Below are 25,142 nucleotides of genomic sequence, written 5' to 3'. Positions count from 1 at the left end.
TTAATTATAGGACCTAAAAACTCTGCTTGTAATAAACTAGAACACTGTCTAAGACTTGATGGTTGCTCTTTCAATTCTTCGTCATCAGTTAGGAACCTAGGTGTGCTATTTGATCGCAATCTTTCCTTAGAAAGCCACGTTTCTAGCATTTGTAAAACTGCATTTTTCCATCTCAAAAATATATCTAAATTACGGCCTATGCTCTCAATGTCAAATGCAGAAATGTTTATCCATGCATTTATGACCTCAAGGTTAGATTATTGTAATGCTTTATTGGGTGGTTGTTCTGCACGCGTAGTAAACAAACTACAGCTAGTCCAAAATGCAGCAGCAAGAGTTCTTACTAGAACCAGGAAGTACGACCATATTAGCCGGTTCCTGTCAACACTGCACTGGCTCCCTATCGAGCATCGCATAGATTTTAAAATATTGCTTATTACTTATAAAGCCCTGAATGGTTTAGCACCTCAGTATTTGAATGAGCTCCTTTAACATTATAATCCTCTACGTCCGCTACATTCTCAAAACTCAGGCAATTTGATAATACCTAGAATATCAAAATCAACTGCAGGCGGCAGATCCTTTTCCTATTTGGTGCCTAAACTCTGGAATAACCTACCTAACATTGTTCGGGAGGCAGACACACTCTTGCAGTTTAAATCTAGATTAAAGACCCATCTCTTTAACCTGGCATACACATAACATACTAATATGCTTTTATTATCCAAATCCGTTAAAGGATTTTTAGGCTGCATTAATTAGGTAAACCGGAACCGGAAACACTTCCCATAACACCCTATGTACTTGCTACATCATTAGAAGAATGGCATCTACGCTAATATTTGTCTGTTTCTCTCTTGTTCCGAGGTCAACGTGGCCACCAGATCCAGTCTGTGTCCAGATCAGAGGGTCACTGCAGTCACCCGGATCCAGTATGTATCCAGACCATATGCTGGATCAGCACCTAGAAAGGACCTCTACATCCCTGAAAGACAGTGGAGACCAGGACAACTAGAGCCCCAGATACAGATCCCCTGTAAAGACCTTGTCTCAGAGGAGCACCAGGACAAGACCACAGGAAACAGATGATTCTTCTGCACAATCTGACTTTGCTGCAGCCTGGAATTGAACTACTGGTTTCGTCTGGTCAGAGGAGAACTGGCCCCCCAACTGAGCCTGGTTTCTCCCAAGGTTTTTTTCTCCATTCTGTCACCGATGGAATTTCGGTTCCTTGCCGCTGTCACCTCTGGTTTGCTTAGTTGGGGACACTTCATCTACAGCGATATCGTTGACTTGATTGCAAATAAATGCACAGACACTATTTAACTGAACAGAGATGACATCAATGAATCCAATGATGAACTGCCTTTAACTATCATTTTTGCATTATTGACACTTTTCCTAATGAATGTTGTTCAGTTGCTTTGACGCAATGTATTTTGTTTAAAGCGCTATATAAATAAAGGTGACATTGACATTGACACACACACACACACACATATATATATATATATATACTGCCAATACATAAGCCGATATAGTGCTTTGAGCATTTAAGACATACTGTACTGCTGCAGCACAAATACCATATAAAATAACCCGTAGCAGATCTATACAGGTGGAGCTGGGGAAGGTGGAGGGTTTCAGAAGAACTCTAAAGCGCACTGCTCAAGAGAATGCTAACCAGCAATTTAAATGTAAAGCAGCAAGCTCATTGAACTAGGTTTTGCAGTCCAAATTAAAAATATTGTAGAGGGTTTTTTTCACCCGGCCCTTCCTCCTCAGACTTGACGCACACGCAGGTTGCCAGATTGACGACACCAACAGAAACGAGCGCACTTGACGATGAATGAAATGAAATGCGCTGTGTTTACCACCAACTGGCAACCCGGGGTGCCGAAATACATTTGGGTAAACTGGCAGTGGGCAGGTTTCACAAACCAAAACAACGACAGACATTCCAGGCAGGAGCGCATATTTTCATAGGAGAATAACTGACTGTAGCATTGTTTTTCAGATAAACAAGTATGTAAATATATACGGAAATATTGACAAGTGCAAACTAGGACGCCGGCGTTGGGGTGCAGGTTAACAGGTTAACTTAGCATGTTTCGTAAATATCTGCAAACATATTATGGTATTTTTTATGCTTTAGTAGAGACATACGTTTCTTTATGTGCATTAAACCCAACAGACATATTTTTTAAGCGAGTGGTGAGCCATTTGCACCATTATTAGGAGTTGCTCCATGTAAAATAATATATTGCAAAAGTTGATGACTAATGGGTTTCTTGTATGTTGTCAATGTCAACATGTTTTCTGCTGAGTTCAGCAAGCTGTGTGTGTGAAGCAAGATTAAAGCATGACTTGCACTTACATTTCTGCCACACTCCTGGCACACACACAGTACCGCTCTGAGTGTGAAGACTGTAAGATCTTAAACACGTCTGCATTTAAATTCAGAAAACTGACCGGAAACAAAAGAGGAAAGAGAGAAAGGTCTTGCATGTTGTTTGAAGATAGACTGAAATGATAAACCCTTCACTTCTTTGTGTAAATGGAAAATTCAACCATACTGCTTGACCTGGGCAACCTTATGAAGAGCATGCATTTACTTCCACAATATTGTTTTCAGGAAGTACTGAGATGCTGCCTTTAATAAAAAAAAAATGAGTGTTTGCTATTGTCATTTTGCATTATTGACATACTATTTTCCTATTTAATACTGTAAAGTTGCTTTGACACAATCTGTATTGTTAAAAGCACTAGATAAATAAAGGTGACTTCTTCTTCTATCACTTTTTAAAGGCACAGCCATCAGACAGAGATCAGTCTGGAAATTGTTTGCCCCTAAGGGAACAACATACTGTGACTTTCTTAACTTTTGTGTGTGTCTCAATTGTGAAGTTACGGGAAAAGGAAGATATTTCTGTTTCCTGTCAGAGCTGGATTAATGCTTTCCTCCTCACCATGACTGTGATGATAACACATTGTGACACATACTGCAGATATCACTTGTGTGATGAATAAGAGGTTTGAAGTCATTTATGAGGAGATTAAAATAAAGCCAGAGTGGCTGAGTATAGCAGAGCTGTACGTCATAGCCTTATCTGTCATCATATGTTCATGTGTTCTGCAGAGGGCGAGCAGGAGGAGGCGTGGCTGATGGAGGCGGGGCTTGCGACGCTGTTTGACGAATCCGCTTCGGACGGCGAGGACAGCATCGCTCTGCTGTCGACTCTGACCCGAACGCAAGCAGCCGCCGTTGAGAGACGTGTGGAGACGCTCAAACAGACGCTACGCAAACGCAACAAACCGTACAGTGTCCCGGATGTTCGGGAGATCTTTAAACCACCACCTGCTTCACCGAGTAAAGTACGTGTGTACATATGAGACCCCGCATCAGTGCTGTTTCTGCCCACATGTGTGAATGAAGATGTGCAGGTGTGTCCATCTAGAACACACACAGAGCTAGTATCAGGGATAAGACTGAGTTTAGCTTTACGGACCGCAGCTGTGACTGCTGTAGATTACAAGAGAAAGTGATTTCCAATCTTTTAGATTGGTGAGGTTCAGAAAAACTGACCTTGCATTAGTGTGAAACGATGAAGAGCTTTTCCAGCTCCATAAGATACCTAAACCTGGGATGAGTCTGTGAGTCATGATACAGATCAGCTAATACAGATCCGAGACGGTCTGCCTGTTTATTCTTCTCCCACATGGTCTGATTCGGTCTAAACCACTGGCATATGGCAAAGCTTCTACTGGATGTCCTACTAGTGTCTTAAAATCTGATTTTTTTACTTGCATGTGACACATGGCACATGTATAAAGAAAAAAATCTGATTTATTATAATTATTATTTTTTTTTATCTGTTTTGAGCCTTTTCCAAATGTGGTTTTAAATCAGATACATATCCGATATCTGGACATCCAACCTTTGTCCAAACACAAATACCCAGTTCCCCTCAGAACTTAGTGCGAGGGCGACAGGTTTGCCCGTAATGAAAATGCTTTCTCTCTCTCTCTCTCGTTTAGTCCTAGAACAGCAATACAAAACCAGAGGGTCAACCGTGTCGCTAAAAGCAATCACAATGCAATCATTCAGTTTGATTGAGGATTCTTATAAACACAGATATCGGATATAAATCGTGAATTTAAACAGTTGGGACAAAAAACTGGAAATGGTTCTGGTATAAAAAACTCTCTGACATTTTTACAGGTCACAAATTACACAGTTGTTCCTTGTTAATGAAGATTTCAGCACAGTGTAATGAGTAACTCAGAAAATGTGGAAGTGAAGGATTATTTCCAGACTGAAGGATGTGTGAGAAATCACATTGTGTCATTTTGAGCGGTTTATTAAGGACAGCAGCAAGTTGTGATTTATTTTTATGCTAGATGCAGACCAAAATAATCAATAGGGTAAAAACTGAAAGTCTGAGTCAATGAGAAGACGCTCATCCGAATGGAGAACATGAACATGATCTGATGCAGACCATCAGGAGAGCATCAAGAACATCTGACAAACACTCACATGATCAGTGTCACTCATTTACTGTTCCTCTCTTTCTCTGACAGGACCAGGCTGAATCCACAGGAAGAAGTGGGAGCAGTGAACAGGAAGTGGAAGGACTGGGTAAGTGTCATGAGTTAGTGTAATGCCTCTTCTGTTTTGTGGATTCATGAATATGTTCACATGTAGTGTTTAACTGACAAAAATTAGCGAACTCAAATGACAGAACAACACATTCAAAGAAATGCTGGGATGTCCTGAATTCAAATATTTTACTTTGTATGTCGTCTGTACATAGATATAAGCGGAACATGTTATTATGTGTGTGTGTGTGTGTGTGTGTGTGTGTGTTTGTGTGTGTGTGTGTATACACACACACACACACACACACACACATATATATATATATATAATAACTGACAATAGACCAATACAAGTAAATATGATAGAGGTGTCGTGAAGTAATTTCTAATCATCATATGAGCTTGTTACACTGCTGGGTTATCTAGTATGTTTTACAGTGTTCATACTTTACCCTGGGCTTGTAATCAGTCCTGGGTTGGTACATTTTGACATTTCACAGTTTAAATTCTTAAACATTGGGTTAATGTTCTTATTTACCTACTTGTACAGCATCCACTGTTGTGACGGTTCAGATCTATGGAAAAGTAGTCTGCTGGAAACATACTACACACAACAACAACAAATCTCAGTTACTGAAACTAAACTTAAAATAGTGCATGAGGCATTCAGTTAATGATTGGTTTTCTGTTGCTACACATTCTAGCATTGCTATGTTCGGCGTGCTTTGCTCATAGTGCAGGGTTTAGTGCAGTGCTGAGCCTCTTTCACAGGTGTTACACTCCAGAGATCAGCTCAGAGTCACCAGATGTTATTGTGGATGTGTTCAATGTTTGGTTAGGTAATGGGGCGGGGCCTGATGCTCCAGGGGGCGGAGCTGACGCTGAGACAGACATTAACCTGGAGGTGTCCTTCTCTGAGCAAGCACTTACCTACAAAGAAGGGTTGAAGGTTACCCAGCCCCAGAATGAAGCTGACGACAGGTTACCTGTGAGTCAGACATTCACTCATCTGGTGTGTGTGTGTGTGTGTGTGTGTGTGTGTGTGTGCGCAAAGTGTATGCATCAGAGTAAGCCGAGTGCAAGAGATGACTTGCTCTGATTGGCTGCTTGAGGATAAAGAATGCCAATGTTTCTCACAGAGACCTTTGATCTGACTGAATATGTGCAGAAATGTGGTATTAGTCAGAGACTGAACTGACACTAATGTGGATCTCTGATCTGAATGAGTACACCTGACCTCTGCTGGACAGTCTGTGCCACTGCATGCCTATAACTTCTGCCTTAATAAACTCCTAATTTACTGCTTATTGATAGTAAGTAAAGTAGTTGTTACGATTAGCTATGGGGTCAGATTAATGTATCTGGCAGAATAAGGCATTATTATGTGTTTTATAAGTACTAATAAACAGCCAATATGCTAGTAATATGCATGCTAGTTGATAGTGAGAATTGGTCCCTAAATTAAGTGTCCTTATATTTAGTTCAGCGTTCTGAACACTAGTATGAAGTCGAGTCTGTGCGGTGTTTGTGCTCCAGACATGAATGATTGGTCAGATACACCATTCTTTGGTGGATGCTTTATCAGCTAAAAAATTCACAGAATACCAACATATAGCAGTTTATAAATGTGTGCATGTGATAATTCCTGTCTGTCTCAGGATTTTAGAGTGTCTCAGGATAAGACCGGACAGACAAGAGTAGGCGATCTCTCCGCTGAGGACATGAAGAAGGTTCGCAGGCTTGTTCTGATCGAGATGAGCGCTCTGTTCGACACGTGTGGCATCGAGGTGAAGGCTCATAAAGCTCTCAAGGTCAAAGTGAGAGGTCAGTGCCTCTGACATGTGTTCAGAATCAAATGACTGCATCTGAGAAAAGATCTGTGGCCTAATGCCAAACAAGATTATGTTCACTAGACTTTTGAAACCTTTCAGGAGACACACACTCACAAAGCCCATCAAATAGAGCGCTCTCATGTCCGCTCTCTCACTGTGTGTGAACGTGAGCACTGGATCTGATTATGGATCCTCTTTTGGCTGTATCTGAGGTGAAGCTGGTTGAGACTGTGTTGTTTCGTCTTCTGTAGAGTCGGGTTTGTTCGGTGTTTCTCTCTCTACGCTGCTGGAACAAGACCAGCGGAGGATGCCGGGGACCAGAGTGCCTCTCATCCTGCAGCAGGTAAGAGAGAGAGCCAGAACACCAGGACCAGGGGTGCTCCGATCTCCCGGACATCCTTTCAGTCCCAGCACCTTTACAATATCTCTACTCAATTATTTTGAGTTTCATGCAAGAAATCTGTCCTGGCCACCAACCACAACCTTCTTTCTGTCTGTCTGTATTTGTGTTATGTGTTATGGTTCAAAAGTTGAGTCATTAATACTTTTAATACTTTTATTCAGCAATTACACACTAAATTGATCAAAAGTGACAGTAAATATACTTTTTATGTATTTTTATTCACCTGTGAATCCTGAAAAATAAAATGTATCACAGTTTCCACAGAAATATTGAGCAGCACAACTGTGTTCAACACTGATCATAATCAGAAATGTTTCATATTTTCATGATTTCTGAAGATCATGTGACACTGAAGACTGGAGGAATGATGCTGAAAATACAGCTGTGCATCACAGAAATACATTATATTTGTAAAGGATTTTAAAATAGAAACCATTATTTTATATTGTAATAACATTTTGCAAGATTACGGTTTTCTTTTCTGTGTTTTTGACCAAATAAATGCAGTCTTGATGAGCAGAAAAGACTTCTTTAAGAAACATTACACGTCTTACTGACCCCAAACTCTTGACTGCTAGTGCACCTACACAGATGATTTTAAATAATAATAATATTTCACAATATTACTGTATTTATTTATCAGATAAATAGTGAAACCTGTTTCTAAAACATTTTTTGAAAATCTTCCCAACCCCAAAGCTTTTTTACATATTCCCTGTGATCAGTGAATATAAAGCAGCGCTGAAAGACTGTGAAACACACAGATGTGAACTGTTTGTTTTCCAGTTGATGTGTCACATCGAGCAGCAGGGTTTGGACACGGAGGGTGTGCTGCGGATCCCTGGAGCCGCTACTAGAGTGAAGGTCAGACACACACCTGCAGGTCTTCTCTGTGACGCGACTGGACGCTCGCTAATGTTTCAGGTGGTGTGTGTTTCCCAGGCCGTGTGTCATGAGCTGGAGCACAAGTTTTACGAGGGTGTGTTCCCGTGGCCGAGTCTGAAACAGCACGACGCGGCCAGCCTCCTGAAGCTGTTCATCAGAGAGCTGCCCTATCCTCTGCTGACCGTCGAGTACTTCAGCGCCTTCATCTCCGTGCTGAGTGAGTCCCACCACATGACTCTCTACTGTGTGTGTGTGTGTGTGTGTGTGTCTGATTGTGCTGCTTCTGATCAGAGCTGCCCACGAAGAAGCAGCAGCTGCAGGCTCTCAATCTGCTGGTGCTCCTGCTGCCCGAACCCAACCGAGACACGCTCAAGGTACCACACACCTCCACTCACACAGAGACGTGTCAACCGTCTCATCTCAGGGGTGTTTGAGCGCTGTTTCTGTGTCTCAGGCTCTGATGGAGTTCTTCCAGAGAGTGACCGACCATAAGGACAGGAATAAGATGACGCTGAACAATGTTGCAGTGGTGATGGCGCCCAACATCTTCATGTGTAAGGGCTTCCGCAGTAAGATCAGTGAACAGCAGGAGTTTGCTATGGCCACGGGCACGGCTAACATCGTCAGGCTGCTCGTCCGCTACCAGAAGCTCCTCTGGACGGTACACTCCTCACCTCACACCAGTGTTCAGAGAGACTGTCCGCTCTCAGTCGTCTCAGATCTGACGTGCACGATAGAAAGCTGCAACACTCTGCTCTTTAAAAGTTTGGGATCGGCTGCATATATTTAACATTTATTAACATTGCATTTATTATCAATGTTGAACACAGTTATATTTAAGTTATATGTTTTTGTGGATGCATTTTATTTTTCAGGATACTTTGATGAATAGAAAGTTCAAAAGAACAGCGGTTATTTAAAATAGTAATCTTTTGTAATATTATAAATGTATTTACCATCACTTCTGATCAATTGAATGCGTCCTTGATTCATAAAATCATATGTTTTAGTACTTCAGTTAGTTCACTGTCTGTGAAGTCACTACTCTACTGCTGTAGAAATGTAATAGAGTTGTATGTGAAGCTGGGAGACGGAGGTGCTCAGATGAGTCTGGTCTTGTGTCTCAGATTCCCAAGTTCATCCTGAATCAGGTGCGCAAACACAACACGGAGAACCAGCGGAAGATGAACCGAGACAGAGCGGTTAAAAAACTACTGAAGAAGATGGCATACGACCGCGAGAGAGCCTCCGACAAACAGGAGAAAAACAGTGAGGTGAGAGGAGCCACACGGACACTGAGCTGAAGGACATGTTTCCTCTCCTTCATCTGCTGTGTGTGACACAACTGAACCGCCGGCTGAATATAGGAGATAAGGCTCTCCAAGTGTTATCCTGCAGATACACACACTTGATTTGTATGGTAACCCTGTAAAGCCTGATATGCAAGTTTAAATGATGATCAATATGATCAAAACATGGCTGTTAAACCTGTTTCACACGATCTATTCGTCAAAGCTCTTTTACTGTAACTGTACAAGCGTCCAGCTTCAGATCTTGTCTGATTGTGATCCAGTAAAGGTCAGAATAAGGTCAGTAATATCTCCAGATGAACTCTTTCTGGACTGAAGCAGCTCAGCTTTACTTGATTCTCCATCAATCATGTTTTAGAGTCTCAAATCTGATCCTCAGGATCTTCTGAGGAGCGTTTGTTTCTTCATCTCTCAGTCCTCACTGGATTGCATTGCATTATATGTTTGGATCATCTAAACATCGTCTTACTTTAGATTATTGGAGATGATGACAGATATTTAGATCATTTTATGCAAGTCTATGCTACACTGTTCATCATATATATCAGAATCTGCAACAAAGTCTGGGTCTCTGAACAAAACCGAGCTATTTTTATCTCCATATTCTCTCTATATCCAGATCATATGGAACTGAACATAAATGCAAACCTTATCTCATTAGTTTCAACAAACTGTTCCTTTAAAAATGTAGATTGTTGTTTGCGTGTGTGTCCCAGGACAGAGGACGGTTTGCTGTACATGTTCGGCAGCAGTGTGTTCGGTGTGTGTGTGTGTTTATGGTGTGTTCGGTGTGTGTGTGTGTGTGTTCAGGCTGAAGGAGGCTTCATAAGGGTCCAGGCTCCTCAGTTCTCGAAGGGGTCCATGTCTGTACAGCTGACGGAGGATTTAAAGGCCTCTGATGTTCTGATGCACTTCCTCAGTCAGGAGAGGTGAGCAGACACATACACACACACACACACACACGAGTGATCGATCCGCTTTAATAAGCTCATCTTCAGTGACTCCACCAGTGACGCTCGGGCTCTGATGGTGTAGTCGGAGTATTCTTCTTCTAGTGGTGCGTGTGAAATGTTGTGCTCCGTGAGTTTGACTGTGTGTTGTGTCACAGGTCTCTGTCTGTGAAAAGAGAAGATCTGTGTCTCTATGAGATGGGAGGAAACATCAGTGAGTGTCTAAGAAGCATCGCATTCATTACAGCCACACAATACAAAATGCATTTCATAAAATATCATTAACCACACAAACCATTAGGAATAGGATCGTAAAATAAATAGATCTTCAACTTCAACTTTTTGTATTGACATATAAGAATGGAGAAACACTTGTTGATGTCAAAAGCTCGAACTGTATTTTTCATATAGGCTTTATTCTCCTTCAGTAATAATTGCACAGATCACCACTAAATCACAGCAAATATACAACGCTCTCATCTGAGAGTGAGCGAGCAATGCCAGGCGTGCCGTCCTTTTATACAGATCTAGACCACTAAAATGACAGGATTTTCAGCAGCATCCTGCACAAATAAGAGCAGCCATACACCGAACACATTCAGATAGAGCGCTAGAAAGAGCAGTGAGTTTTGACTCTGTATGTGCTGTGTGTGTTTGTCTAGAGGAGAGGTGTCTGGATGAAGAGACGTACATCACAGCTCTCCTGGAGCTCAACCCCAGTGCAGAGTGGGTCATTAAATCTGACTGGACGTCCCACATCAACCCATCATGCCCTGCACCTTACAGTCACCACGAAGGGAAAGCAGCAGGATTCAGAGCCTAGCCCGTCTCGGACACACATTCAGTCGTCCTCTCCCACTGTTCAAACACTATGACCTACACCGATACGGCTTTCAGCTGCAGTTGTGTGAACATCCTTTATAGTAAAAGCCAACAAAAGCTCATAGTGTCTGTGGTGATTTAGTCTGGTTTGGCAGATTTGAATCACTTGTGAATGATAGGTTGTTTGATACTAAAAATTCAGAGACTAAATTACCCAATAAAGTCTATTTTGCTGGCTGTTTGTTGGCTGTTTTTAAAACATTTGCATTTGTAACATTTTCATCATAATTCAACACATTTCCACTCCGAATTCTTCTTATTGTGGCATCAGCAGGTTTTCTTTTGGGTTGTTTTGTAATTCTCGTTCTCATTACCTTCTCACTACTGTTAAAGGAGTGAAATATTTAACTCTTTCAGTAATATTTAGTGTTTTTCTCATTGAGGTAAGCAGTCTTCTGTATTAAGGCAGTAAGGACCTGGGGATATGTTTAATTATCGTGACCATTGTTACAATGCAAATAATGTTTTTTTTATATTTTGTGTCTGTGTGATGTATAAAACAACAACAGCAAATTTCCTTGATAATTAACTTGACCCAGATATGTTTTTTTTATAGATTTTATGAGATGCACCCATCCACAAATCTCATTCAGATTTAAATTGTAAATATTGCATGAAAATATTGTCTCAGACAAGTCAAGTACTGAGGTACACTTACATTTCATACATTTCTTCCTTAATCATTTGATTACATGTGAGTGATCTCAATCTCTGCTTTAAATCAGTCACATGATGCATTAACCCCTCACTGCCAGTAAACGTTTGCACTCTTTTACATGTTCATACACTCCCAGGGATCTTGGATCTACTTTTTTCATGTTGGAGAATATAATGGAAGTCAGATGATACTGTATATCTGTAAAGGATTCGAGACTGAAACAACTGGACCTCAGACCTCATGAAGTACTTCAGTGGAGGGAAACACGTGGCACTTAAACGGACCTTGTCTGTGTTTTTATTTACAGCAATGCGGATGTCATTTCAATGAGTAGTTTTGAACTGTGATTTTTATTTCTTATCGCTACATCTGTTGCTGATGTCATGCTTTCATCGTGCTGGAACACTGTGAATATGGTGGAAATGACTGTTTTAATGCCTCTAAAATAACCACTAAATGTTTTCATAAATAAATTTGTAATTAATCTCCATCCACTGGATTTTATTCCCTGGCCTGATTGTAAGTGAAACTGTTCAGTTTGTAGAAGGAAAATCGATGCATGTTTCTGTCTTTACTCATTTACCAGGACTGGTGTGGAATTAAACGGATGAAAATGAGGCTCTTAGGAATAGACTTACAGTCTTTACAATGGCCTGCACTGAAGATCATGTCATTTTGAATGTAAACTCAAAACTGTTTTATGGAGTTTGTCTACAGAAAGTATTTTCCAGAAAGATGTTTTATCAGCCGAACTATTGGTATGTTGTTAAACAACAGTGCAATCCGTTAAAGCCACTGTACTTCAGTCCCTCACGGCCTTGTTTTCATTCCTGTCAAAAATGAAATATGGCACTACCCTGAACAGTGATGTAGCCTGCAGTTGGAGGGTTTGAGGATCTTATGAACCTGAAGAACATGCCTTCACAAGAAGAGGCAGGGTGAGATGATGAAGGTCCTGGATGTAGTTGGGCTGCCTCGGTCAACACGGTGGCTCAACATCACACTGGATTCAGGGAAAGCTGCTGGCAATTGGCAGATGAGTGTGATGGTTTTCATTTAAAAAATGTGGGACCGAGAGAGTGTGTCCCAGATAGTAAGCGATCACAATTTACTTGGGTAAAGCCTATGCCAGAGTGCTGGAAAGCAGAATACATTATAGTGAGCAGCACATTCCAGGTCCCCCTCTCTGACCACAATAATTAGCAAAGGTTTTCTACATTTTGGATATAAGTACACAAGGAAACTAGGACAACAGTCGGACACCTCTTAGAGGGTAAGAAGACAGACCTCTAGTACCAAGCCCAGGAAGGACAGGACTTTTCATTGGTCAAAATGCAGTTTCTGCCCTTAGAGACTGATCCCTAAGGTTTTGGCTTGTGATTGCCATAAAATTAATTTTTTTAACTCTGATACAATTAAACTAGACATACATGAAGCTTGATGTTCCATGCATAGCATCTCTTCTGAGTAGTTGAAATGATGAAGTGATGTTTGAAAAATGTAACAGTAAATGAAAACGCTACTGTAGATGTGAAGTATATTTAGTATTCATGCTAATGTCAGTATATCACATCCTCAAACAAAAGACACTTTTGAAAGATGGACAAGTTTTAATAGTGACACCAGACAGAAAACACTCCGTAAATCAAATTGATATGAAACATATGATATTTAATAAACCTTGAACCCCACACAAACCCTTTTAAATCAATAAAAACAATGAAATGCACTGACACATGTGCTGTTTTCCAAATGCCCTGCACTGACCAACAGACAGCCATTACATTCATGGAAAGAAGTATAATGCAGGGTTTTGAAGAATAAAGCATGTTTAGTTGTAGACATTTTTTCATGATGTCCAATGTGGTTCTGCAGAGGATCGGAAGAACATGGTGTTTTATTGTTTTCTACATGATAAGAACGTGCTTGCGGCCGTGTGATTGCACAGTGGCTTGTAACGCGTGTGTGTACTGGTGAAATGGTGTCTGGATGCAGTGTGGTGCAGACAGTTGTCCACTTCTCATGAGGTCACACACGGCATTCAACATGGCATTCAGCTGGGCTTTATCTGCAAAGAATACACGAGTGTCATCTCAGGACATCAAGATATGACACAACCATGTTCTTACAGATTCTTCATATTCATATTCGTCAACTATTGCTTGTTGTTTGTCATTACTCAACCTTGCCAAGACAGAACTGCTTGTGGTTCCAGCAAACCCATCATTTCATCACAATTTCACCATCAAGTTAGGCACATCAACCATAACTCCTTCAAAAACAGCTAGAAGCCTTGGAGTTATGATTGATGATCAGCTGACTTTCTCAGACCACATTGCTAAAACAGTCCGATCCTGCAGATTTGCTTTATTCAACATCAAGAAGATCAAGCCCTTTCTTTGGGAACATGCTGCACAACTCCTTGTTCAAGCTCTTGTTCTGTCCAGGCTGGACTATTGCAATGCTCTCTTGGCAGGTCTTACAGCCAATTCTATCAAATCTTTACAATTAATTCAGAACGCGGCAGCAAGATTAATTTTTAATGAGCCAAAAAGAATACACGTCACACCTCTGTTTATCAATTTGCACTTGCTTCCAATAGCTGCTTGTATAAAATTCAAGGCATTGATGTTTACCTACAAAACTACCACTGGCTCTGCACCCATTTACCTAAATTTGTTACTTCAGACTTATGTGCCTCTAGAAGCTTGCGTTCTGCAAGTGAACGTCGCTTGATTGTTCATCACAAAGAAGCACAAAGTCACTTTTACGGACTTTTAAATTAAATGTTCCCTCCTGGTGGAATGACCTGCTTAACTCAATCCGAGCAGCTGAGTCCTTATCCATCTTCAAGAATCGGCTTAAAACACATCTCTTCCATCTTTATTTGACCCTTCAACTCTAGCACTCTCTATTCTAATTCTATTCTTTAAAAAAATCTAACTACCTATCTAATCTTTTTGTATTCTATTTTCTTCTCATTTATTATGCAATTGTATGTGTGTGTGTGTGTGTGTGTGTGTGTGTGTGTGTGTGTGTGTATGTGTAAAGATCTCTAACACTAGCTTGCTCTATTCTTTTTCTATTCTATCTGTTTTCTTTATATTATATTATTTAAAATCCCATGCTAGTTGTACTGTGTTAAGCTAACTGAGACTTGTTATAGCACTTATATATCATTGCTCTTTTTGTTGTTTTTGATTGCTTCCACTGTTCTCATCTGTTAGTCGCTTTCAATAAAAGCGTCTGCTAAATTAAATGTAAATGTAATGCAAATGTCATATTGATTCAACCCTTTATTTGACTTTCAAGTAGTATTGTGTTTGTTGGTTTACCTTCCTTGTGTTTTCTTTTCCACTGTGTCAGCCAGAAGCCCTTTAGAGTCACATTGTGGAAGATAAAGGATTTCTGCATGACAGGAAATTATATATAAATGTTTACAGAGTTTGTTTTATAAAGAGGAACGTTCAAGGTTCAATACAAGTTAAACTGTTGATAACACAGAAAATAAAATACTGTACATGAAGATCATAAACTCACAGCAGGGATCTGGAGGGGTCTTTTGGCCATACCTCCGTATGTGACCATTGTGCCTCCATAACTGAAGATACAAGAGGACAGTCGTCAGCACCCTCCTATTATTCACAGTCATTTTCTTATGAACTACTGTAAAACTGCAATATGTGTGACACTTACTCAAGATTTGAGAACACAAGTCCTCCGCTCAAGCCTCCTACACAGTTCAAGCCCAGTTCAGGTTTGGGAACCTCCTAAGAAAAGTTTCTGTGTTTATGCAATTCTGCAGAAATCACTGAAAATGTATTTTGTTGCGAAAGAACAGAATTCCCCACCTCAAAGACACGATGAAGCCCTGTTGACATGACTTCCTCTTCTGTCACCACATAATCAGCTCCCAGTGACTGAAGCTCAACAATCAACTCAGCACACTTTGGTCTGAGTTCAAGAAACAGTTGAGAAATTAATTATATGGGACTTTATATCACATGAGATTATTACAACATACTTCTTTCTCTGTAATGAATTTGTTGCCTGTTGTTGCCTCTTGCTCCAAAAGTCTTCTGTACCTGTCTCTGATGATGTTGATGGTTTTCAGGCCCAGTGCTGCAGCAATCTGAATCACAGCCTGTCCCACTGCACTGTTCGAGGCATTCTGAATCACTGTACAACCTACAGATCATAACAAACCACTGATAGCCATGGATAAGATTTGGTAAGATAGAAATAATGAACCATTACATGAGTTTTCATACCAGGGGTGAGTGTTTGAAAGTCATGCAGCATCCTGTATGCAGTGCAGGGATTCACGAAGATGGTGGCGGCCCCCAGAAGAGAGATGTCTTTAGGAACAGTAATGAGCTCATCCTCTTCACACACAGCACCTGTCCGCCATGTACCTGACAAACACACAACTGCGCAGTCAATAAAATGAAATACAAAGTTATGTCATGACACTCTAGATTGCACAGGCATATAGGTTAACTCAGTCATATATATAGCCTTTTTTTCAGAATCTTTCGACTGAAGTGACAGTGATTGATTCACATGCAGCCTTATACCATGGCAGCCTACGCAACACTCATTCCCTTATCTCAGGGAACCAAGGTTATGTTATTAAATGGAGCGTTCCCTTTGGAATGGTCTCTCCTCTTGCTTTGATACACTTATACAATATTGCTGTGCTATAAGAAAGTACAGAATGAAGCCGCACAGCGAGCCCACCCCAGAGCAATTGTACTGAGGGCTTCTGTAAGTATGAGCCAATAATGAGACCCAAGCCGTTTAGGCTAAAGGCTACATAACATAACCCTCTAGTCTAAAGGGAAACAGTGATGTGACCCATCCGAGTCACTCTGTGATTTGCTCTTGAGTTTGGGTTTAGTTTGGCTGACGTGGATTTACACCTGGGCTAAATAATCACGTTATATAAATGGACTCTTTGGACAGGGCCGTCCCAAGTGGGGTAAAAGGTGGTGACGATTATAGGGGCCCACGGCCGAGGGGGGGCCCCCCAATGATCTCAACCGACTGGCTGAGGCCAGCCTAAAAAGACGACCAGGACACTGCTGTGTGTCGTCACGAAAGCTTATAATTTTCATGGGTTTTTAAGCCTGACCACTTTCCAATTTAAACATTCAAAGGAGTTTAAATCATTCAAACACAAGACGCGGAAAATCTCAGCTCGCGCGCTGTGTTCGGTGAGCGCGCATCTCAGTCTCAGAGCCACGTCTCACAGACAGCGACACCGAACCGAGCTCTCCTCTGCGAAATTCTCCTCGAACTTCCTCCTGCACCTGAACGAACAAATCCAAATAGCAGTTTAAACAAACAGAAAAAGATGTGAAAAAGCCAATTGCAGCACCATGGCGTTCAGGTTTTCAGGGCTCACGCAGAGAGAGAGGCGTCTCAAAACACTTTTTAAACACAGAATTTGCCTCTTTTTGCTCTTGTACCGACAAAAATATACAAAATAAGTCAAAATACCCGTTTTGGAAAGGATGTTCGAAAAAACTGTCGGTTATGTCTTAAGTGAAAGTAAACTGTTAAGAGAAATATCAGATTGTGTATTATATTTGATCCTTCATTGTCTCCGTGACCGCGACTAATTTAGCTACTAGCTGCTGTAATGTTAATCCAAGAAAATGAAAGAAATATTTTTTTTTTAAGTTTTAGTAGTAGGTGTAGGACACTATAATTAATTTAGTTAAGAGAGCATAGCAAAATAAAGCGAGCTTTGACATATTATACCCAAAAAATCTTCATACATCGGACTACTAGTGAGATTGATAGAAAAAAAAAATGGGACCAAAAATTATTCAGACACTTTGACCTCACCATGTTTTGGTTACGTGTTTTTTTTCCTAAATTGCTAATGCAACCTTTTCACACCATAGACTGAACAAAATTAAGCATTGCTTGGTAAATGTTCAACAAAGTATTGATAGTTTTGTAAAAATTGTCATACTAACAGTTGTCTGAAGTTTTGGTTGATTGTAATCCATTACATATCTTTCTATCAAAGTTATCTAACATTATCAAGATGAATTTGTTCTGACAGTTCGTCATATTTTATTACCATTTCTTAAACTAGAGCAAATAAACTGTGATAATGTGAGAAATGTTGAACGTGTCTGAATACATTTTGGTTTGACTGTTAATTTAATTTTTACAGTGAAGACTATGCAGTGCTATTTTATATTTAATTATTTGTTTTCTGTACCTGGACACCTACAAACATGAAACGACTTAAACATTGTGCAATTAGCACAAATAAATAAATAGAATGAACATATAAATTAAACTATTACAAACAGGGCTTACTGGTACAACCTGGACCCCGCAAGCCCCAGCTACGGCCCTGACTTTGGAACAATGGAGTGGGATCTATTTCTTGTTGTAGAGTCTACCAGAGCACTCACAGGCATACATGCCAACCCTCCCTAATTTTCCGGGAGACTCCCGAATTTCAAAGCCCCTCCCGAAAATCTCCCGGACCGACCTTTCTCCCGAATTTCTTCCGATTTCCCCCCGGACAACAATATTGCTACACCATCCGTCACTGGGCGCCGTTTTAGACCAAACGCTTGCGCTCCCATGGCATCTGTCGTTGCTATGCAACCAAACTGCGCTCTCCACGATGAAGACGAAGAAGTATCAGCAAAGGATTAATTGATTTCTAGCCTCACCTCGGCTCGCATTAGCTTTACTACTAGATATATTTCTGGAGATTAGAAGGAAAAACCCGCCTGGAAAAAGTATCGCACCACGTTGCTTCCATTATGAGCGTGCTCACCGCGGCCGCGCACCTACGGTTGAAATAACGACCTTGAGCGCGAAAAAGATGTGATATGTGAACGGCCCCTAGAAGCAGACGTCTGAAATGAAAGGCAAGATAAGCTATTTATTTAGCTTAAGACTGTTACATGAAAATTTAAAAATGAAATGTCATAATTATAATGTTTTGAGAGTTTACTTATGTAATTGTTGCATTAGGCTATGAATTAATAAATGTTTATTGATAAGATCTAGCTATTTCATATCTCTTCATTTACAGTAGCTAACAAATTAGGGTCTAACCTCCTGAGGAGAGGCCTTAAGGAATTGAATTTGTCAAATAAATGAATTACATTTTTCTTTGCGTTTGTGTATGTGATATTATATATGACGACACATCGTTTGTGTATGTGATATATATGACGACACACAACCCCCCCCCACCCCGGTCCTTTTTAATATCTCCCTAATTCTGAGGTCTCAAGGTTGGCAAGTATGCTCACAGGATATGGAGGTTACGGGAGTTTGCCACCACACCAGAGGAGTTCCTGTTTTGGTTAATCTCTCCCTAGATTGGACGTGTTTTAGATTGTTCTTGAGTTTTGTTTTTTGTGGTTGTTACCGGTACTACTTACAAGCACTTGCCGACATACTATCTCCTAAACTAATCACATTACATGTTTTTTTTCTTCATAGCTAAATAATTTTGTGTTTGGTTGCAGTTTTTTTGTGTGTGATGTTTGTGATTTTAGGAAAAGAAACGTAAATACCAATAATTAGACCCAAGCTGTTTAAGCTGAAGACTACATAACATAACCCTCTCCACTTGCAAAAGGGAAGTAGGTAGAACTTAGCAGACAAAATCTGTGCCAAGGCTATAACATCCATTATCCACACCACTTCGTAACCAGAAGCCTTTTAGGGTTACACAAAGAGCTGCTCTGAGTGTGCAAACAGGCCATAGCGCTCGACATACACTCTTAGTGGATTGGGACCCCACTCACCATCTGGATTTTTGAGCACTAGAATGGTGATGACTTGTGCCTTAAAAGGATAGGAGAATTGGCTATAGATCTGCTACCAATTCTCCACAACGCAGACTGATGATAACTTGATTACGACTAATACGCACTCGCTCTCATCCTTTTCTCCACTCTCGGAGACAGACGTTTCAAACTTATCATTTCCATTCATCCTACTACTTGTCCACTTGATCCTATCCCCACTCACCTCCTTTAGGCCATTTCTTCTTCAGTCATAACATCACTTACTCACATTACTAACAACTCTGTTCACTCTGGTACATTTCCCACAGCATTAAAGCAGGCTCGAGTAAGCCCTCTGCTTAAGAAACCATCTCTAAATCCAGCACTTTTAGAAAACTACAGGATTGTAGTTTGAAGTGTCTCTTCTTCCATTCATTGGAAAGACACTTGAGCAAGTTGTGTTCAACCAACTCTCTTTTTTTCTGGTACAGAACAACCTCCTGGACAGCAACCAATCTGGCTTCAAAAGCGGCCTCTCCGTTACTGAAGTCCTGCGACTTACAAGAGCAGCTTCCAAATTCTCAGTACTCATCTTGCTGGATCTGTCTGCTGCTTTTCACCGAGTTAACCACTAGATACTCCTGTTCACCCTCAAAAAGATGGGCATCTCAGGAACTGCACTTCTGTGGTTCAAATTCTACCTCTCAGGTAGGTCCTTCAGGGTGTCTTGGAGGGGTGAGGTTTCTAAGTCACAACTTCTTGCTACTGGGGTTCCTCAAGGCTCAGTGCTTGGACCACTTCTCCTCTCCATCTGCATGACGTCAGTAGGATCTAAGGGGCTCCAGGTGGCTGAGTAGCAGCAGCCTGTGAGCAATCAGTTCCCATTCTGACTTGGCTAAAATCAGCCTGTCATCGAGGTAGTTCAAAATGCAGATTTCCACCTGTCTCAGAGGGTAAAGAGCCACATCTACGCACCTTTGTAAAAGTGTGTGGGGCCAGGAACAGTCTGAATGGCAGGACTGTGTACTGATAGGCCACTCCCTCAATTGCAAAACTCAAGAATTGTCTGTGATGGGGGGCTATCAGAATGTTAAACTAAATGAAACTAAGTGTCTTTCAGATCCACTGACAGAAACCAGTCCTCGGACTTACTTGTGTGAGGATCTGTTTTAAAGTTACCATCTTGAATGACCATCTCAGAAATTAGTGGTTCAGCTGCCTAAGATCAAGAATCTGTGCTCCTGAACTAGGTCAAATTCAGCCAAAGATGGTGCTCCAACACTGCTAAATTGGCCATGGCCTTGTCGATCGCCTGCACAGTGGCCTTAGTAGTGTGCAGAACCAGGTCAGTCACTGTGAACAGCATAGTGCAGAGAAGTTTGGTCTGGAACACTTGAAGCACTGCCATCACGTGAAGCACTGAGGCAGCCTTGCCTGCCGTTGAATAAGCCCTGTTTTCTAGGGTTGAGGTGGTGCTCTAAGGCATAGATGGATGCTCTGCATGAACTTTCAACCTCATGGACAATGGAGGGGATAGATGTGCAGCATCTCTCATGTCCTGCAATCTTCCTTCAAGCACATTGATAGCTGCAATGGGAACTATGTAAGGCTGCTATTCATCAACTATAGCTCAGCTTTCAATGCTATAGTCCCCATCAAGCTAGCTTCTAAACTCATGGACCTCAACTTGAATTCTTCACTCTGCAACTGGATTCTTGATTTCCTCAAGTGGTGAAAGTAGGCCATTTCACCTCCAAATCTAACCACCCTGGTAACTGTCTTTTCATTTTGCTGCCATCTGGTAAACGCTTCCATGGCCTGATAGCAAAATCCTTAGGACTTAGGAGGAGCTTCTTCCCCTAGGCCATCAGGCTCCAAAACTCAAACACAGTGTCTTAACTTCCACATGACTTCACTTAATTATCAGTGAGATACTTAATATACTGACATTTTCACTTGCACACAGCAATTTCTGTAATTCTTATTTTTATTTTCTTATTTTAGAGAAAATATTCTATTGCTGCTAGGTAAATACCCTGTACAAAATGTTGCACATTATTCTCTTATACAATCCTGCTCAATATTTATTAAGTCTACTGGATAGTGTCCTTTTATTTTATTTTATTTTATAAGCACTTTATTTAATTCTTATTTTTTTATTTTACTTTTTTCATAATATATGTATATATAATTTTCTTGTGTTGGTACTCTTTAATAATTGCACTGTCCATGGAGCGGACCTGACTTACATTTCACTGCTGGTCACATGCTTTCCATATAACCATGTATGTGACAAATATAAATCTTGAATCTTGAATCTTGTTTTCCTAATTAATGTTGTTCAGTTGCTTTGACAATCTGTTTTGTTTAAAGCACTATTTAAATAAAGGTGACTTGACTTGAATCTTGAACTGCCAGCAGGAAATGATTGTACTGCTTGCAGGAGGAATGTTGACAGCATCCCTTCAGGTACCACTCATCATAGAGGCCGTGGGTGGGCTCTTCCCGAGCCGACCAAGACAGGCCAAGGTCGTCCACCCTTAGTTAAAACACAGATCAGCTCGCTGTAATTGCTGGGTCATGTTGTCTCCATCAGAGGCAGGGGTTTGAGCTCTTTGCCAGAGCAAATCACTTTTCAGCATCCAAAGCCATTATTGACATGCAGTCATCAACAATGGTTTTCTTGTCAGATGGATGTCAAGCCGTTCACATCCGAAGAGGGGTGCAGAACCTCACGTGTAAAGCAGACAGGCAAATTTAATTGTTGGGGGAAACTGAAGAATGCGAGAGCTGCATTAGCATGAGGTCACTCGAGCCCAGTCTTAAAAACGGCTGTTTCTGTCTCCTAGGTGATAAAGGAAATGGGATAGCAGAGTGGGGAGGACCACTTTCATTAAAGAAGGTGATCCGCAAGTGGAGGAGGGTAAGACTCATGCTCTTGCAGTGAGAGCTTGCCTTCTCAGTGACCACAACCTCTGCGTGTCAGGTGACGCATTCGATGTTGCTGAAAATATGCTCAGAAATTAGCTTTTAGATGTGCCGGGTGGCTGGCTTCTTCCACTACCAGTGGCTCCTTCAGCAATGGTAAGCAGCTAGCTGAGCTGAGCTTCTTGCTTCTTCTACTTCTTGAGTCGGCGAGGAGATGAACTTCATCAATGAAGGAGAACAAGTCTGACGTAATGTAGGGATGTAACGATTCACTCAACTCACGATTCGATTCAAGATTTTGAATTCATTTTGATTTGATTTAAAAAAAAAAAAAAATAATATTTAAGACAAATTCTGAATTAAATATGTCCTTTTATTATTGCTTGAACAAAATGCTGTACATTTCTTTGTGAAATTGAATTATAACTATAATAATATACTTATATAGCACTTGCATATTATTGCTTTTTTGTTGGTTTTGATTGCTTGTCCTCATTTCTAAGTCTCTTTGGATAAAAGCGTCTGCTAAATGACAAAATTTAAATAGAATGTAATGTAAATAACAAAACTAAATTTAAATTTGAAAACAAGCCCCAAATCAAATAAATAATAATCATTCCCTATATCTTAGGAAACCAAAGGCTATAGGATGAAATGTTCTGTTGGTCTGTTTTTAATTCACTGTATTTTAACCACCTGTCCTCAAATTTCAATCCTTACAATTTACATTTACATTTACATTTATTCATTTAGCAGAATTAAGACCCACCCTAAATATTTTTTAAATTCATTCCAATGCACTTGGAAATAAACATATTTTGGAACTTAATTCCATGATGACTTCAAGGTTTTGATTTTTTTTAATCCCTAAATTGAAACACTGAATATCTCCTTACCAAAGCCAGCATCTATGGGCACGGCCCAATCACCAGGTCTGAGAGATGTGACATCACTGCCCACCTCTATCACTTCGCCCACCCCCTCATTCCCCCCCACTGCTGGGAGTGGGCACAAGATCGGGTACGAACCTATGGAGACAAGATCATGTTTAGCCTCCATCACCCCAAAGAGTAGAACAGAATTTCTATGAAATAATATTTGATTTAACAAATGAAAGGATGTAAACAGACATGAAGGTGTATGAGTGGTGACTTTACCCTGGATCATGTTCATGTCTGCAGGATTGACTGGTGCTGCGAGCATGTGGAGCCTCACAGAACGATCACCTACGGGAGGCAGCAGCAGCTGCTCCATCCTGAAGACAAATGACGTCAATATCACAAGTGTCCAGCAGTTAATCCAGTGTGTACCAAAGAGCAAGACATGGAGTCTGTTTGCCCTTGTAATCTTTAGCAAACTACGCTTAACCTATTTGGCTTGCTGTTCACTGATGAGGGGATCGATGAGCAGCTTTACCTCGTGGTCTGATAAACCCCACAGTGACTTAATGTAGGATATGATTACAAAGGGCAAGGTACCTAAAATGAACTTGTAGATTGGGAAGGTGGAGGGACACTGGAACAGCTGAGACTGGAGAGAGGTATAAGCAGCTGCTTATATTCTCTGGTTGTTAATTGAAAGATTAGATGGGCTCGCGTCTCCCTAACTTACATTCAGGAACTTAAGAAAAAACATCAACAGCAAGATGACTTTGATTCAGATTGCTGGATCATGCCAATCATGGTTTAAAAATACTGTTTCCAAATTTAATTAACAATCTTTTTTTATCAATTTTATTTCATCTTGAAAAGTACATTATATTTTTATTTTATCTTATGCCCATTAAATATGGTAAACAGAAGCTCAAACGTGTGTGCTTGACGTGAGAACCAATGATCATTGTTTTCATGCATCAAACACACATTTCTACTTCAGTTATGACTTTCATCAGGTAAATGTCTGGCTTCGAAAGTTCACCATCAAATCTGTTATTATTATTATTATTATTGTTATTATTATTAATTATTATTATTAATAAGACTACTTATCATTGCAGTACAACTTAATCCACTGCTATGAACTAATTTAAGTATGTAAACAGTGATGTGTCCATACCTCACAGTATCGATGTCATGTGAGTGTTCTCTGTAAACTAAAGCCGAGCAGTGGTGAGTCTCTCTCCACACTGTAGAGCATTTCTGATGGTTTCTCAGCAGGATCGTCCCATCATGGATGGCTCTGTGCAACAGACTTCTGATGAGCATGACTCCTTCTCTTCTGGTGTCCTCTGCAATGAGTTAAAAAGTCTTCAACATTTGTACACTGTAAAAAAAAAACTAAAAGGTTACTTCCTTGTTCTTTTTCCCACTGTTGTAATTCCAGACTGTGTGGTGGTGAAACAAACCCCTTCACTCATATCTTTTATAGTTCTGCTTTCAGTGTTTTGGACAGGAAACCACACAGAGTTAACTGATTTGTATGAATACAAGCTGTTTGTGCGTGTGTAGTGTATATGTGCTGCGGTAACACTTTAGAATACTGTTTCTTACTTACTGCATAACTGATGAGGAATTATTGAAGAGCTAACAGGTAATTATTCATCAACACTAAACTCACTAACTACTAAGGAAGATGTGTTAACTAATCAATATGTAATACAATTTTATGATTGTGTTAAGTAAATCTAGTAAAAAATAACTAGCTTTCTAATCTTTTTTTATTCTGTTTTCTTTCATTTATTATACAATTAACAAAAGCAATAAATAAATAAAGACCTAACACTAGCTTGCTCTATTCTTTTTCTATTCTATCTGTTTTCTTTTTATTTATTAGCTATATTATTTAAAATCCCATGCTATGTGTACTGTGTTAACCTAACTGAGACTGTTACAGCTCTTATATATCATTGCTCTTTTTGTTGTTTTTGATTGCTTCCACTGTCCTCATCTGTAAGTCGCTTTGGATAAAAGCGTCTGCT

At 40.4% G+C, this 25,142-nt stretch overlaps 2 protein-coding genes across 2 annotated transcripts in view; one reads left to right on the top strand and one right to left on the bottom strand.

The window, feature by feature from the left end:
* LOC132092011 (rho GTPase-activating protein 18-like) overlaps window positions 1-10,802 on the top strand; it is a 34,324-nt gene extending 23,522 nt beyond the window's left edge. Inside the window, exons 3-15 of the mRNA XM_059498056.1 lie at window positions 3,140-3,375; window positions 4,582-4,639; window positions 5,439-5,587; window positions 6,258-6,423; window positions 6,683-6,774; window positions 7,621-7,698; window positions 7,777-7,936; window positions 8,011-8,093; window positions 8,174-8,380; window positions 8,847-8,993; window positions 9,840-9,958; window positions 10,138-10,193; window positions 10,642-10,802. Of these exons, the coding sequence (XP_059354039.1) occupies window positions 3,140-3,375; window positions 4,582-4,639; window positions 5,439-5,587; window positions 6,258-6,423; window positions 6,683-6,774; window positions 7,621-7,698; window positions 7,777-7,936; window positions 8,011-8,093; window positions 8,174-8,380; window positions 8,847-8,993; window positions 9,840-9,958; window positions 10,138-10,193; window positions 10,642-10,802 (1,712 nt within the window). The remainder of the gene's footprint in view (window positions 1-3,139; window positions 3,376-4,581; window positions 4,640-5,438; window positions 5,588-6,257; window positions 6,424-6,682; window positions 6,775-7,620; window positions 7,699-7,776; window positions 7,937-8,010; window positions 8,094-8,173; window positions 8,381-8,846; window positions 8,994-9,839; window positions 9,959-10,137; window positions 10,194-10,641) is intronic.
* A 2,450-nt stretch (window positions 10,803-13,252) lies between these two features.
* On the bottom strand, window positions 13,253-24,480 carry LOC132091969 (enoyl-[acyl-carrier-protein] reductase, mitochondrial). The gene is made up of 10 exons (XM_059498026.1): window positions 24,281-24,480; window positions 23,383-23,480; window positions 23,122-23,253; window positions 15,791-15,934; window positions 15,605-15,707; window positions 15,371-15,473; window positions 15,216-15,289; window positions 15,060-15,120; window positions 14,855-14,927; window positions 13,253-13,587 (listed from the first exon to the last, which is right to left on the bottom strand). The coding sequence occupies exons 1-10, from the start codon at window positions 24,427-24,429 to the stop codon at window positions 13,427-13,429; spliced, it is 1,098 nt and encodes a 365-aa protein (XP_059354009.1). The 5' UTR covers window positions 24,430-24,480; the 3' UTR covers window positions 13,253-13,426.
* Window positions 24,481-25,142: the final 662 nt, after the last annotated feature.

The sequence above is a fragment of the Carassius carassius genome, chromosome 18 (genome assembly GCF_963082965.1).
Source record: "Carassius carassius chromosome 18, fCarCar2.1, whole genome shotgun sequence".
Classification (NCBI taxonomy): domain Eukaryota; kingdom Metazoa; phylum Chordata; class Actinopteri; order Cypriniformes; family Cyprinidae; genus Carassius; species Carassius carassius.
This window is presented reverse-complemented; position numbering and strand designations above follow the sequence as displayed.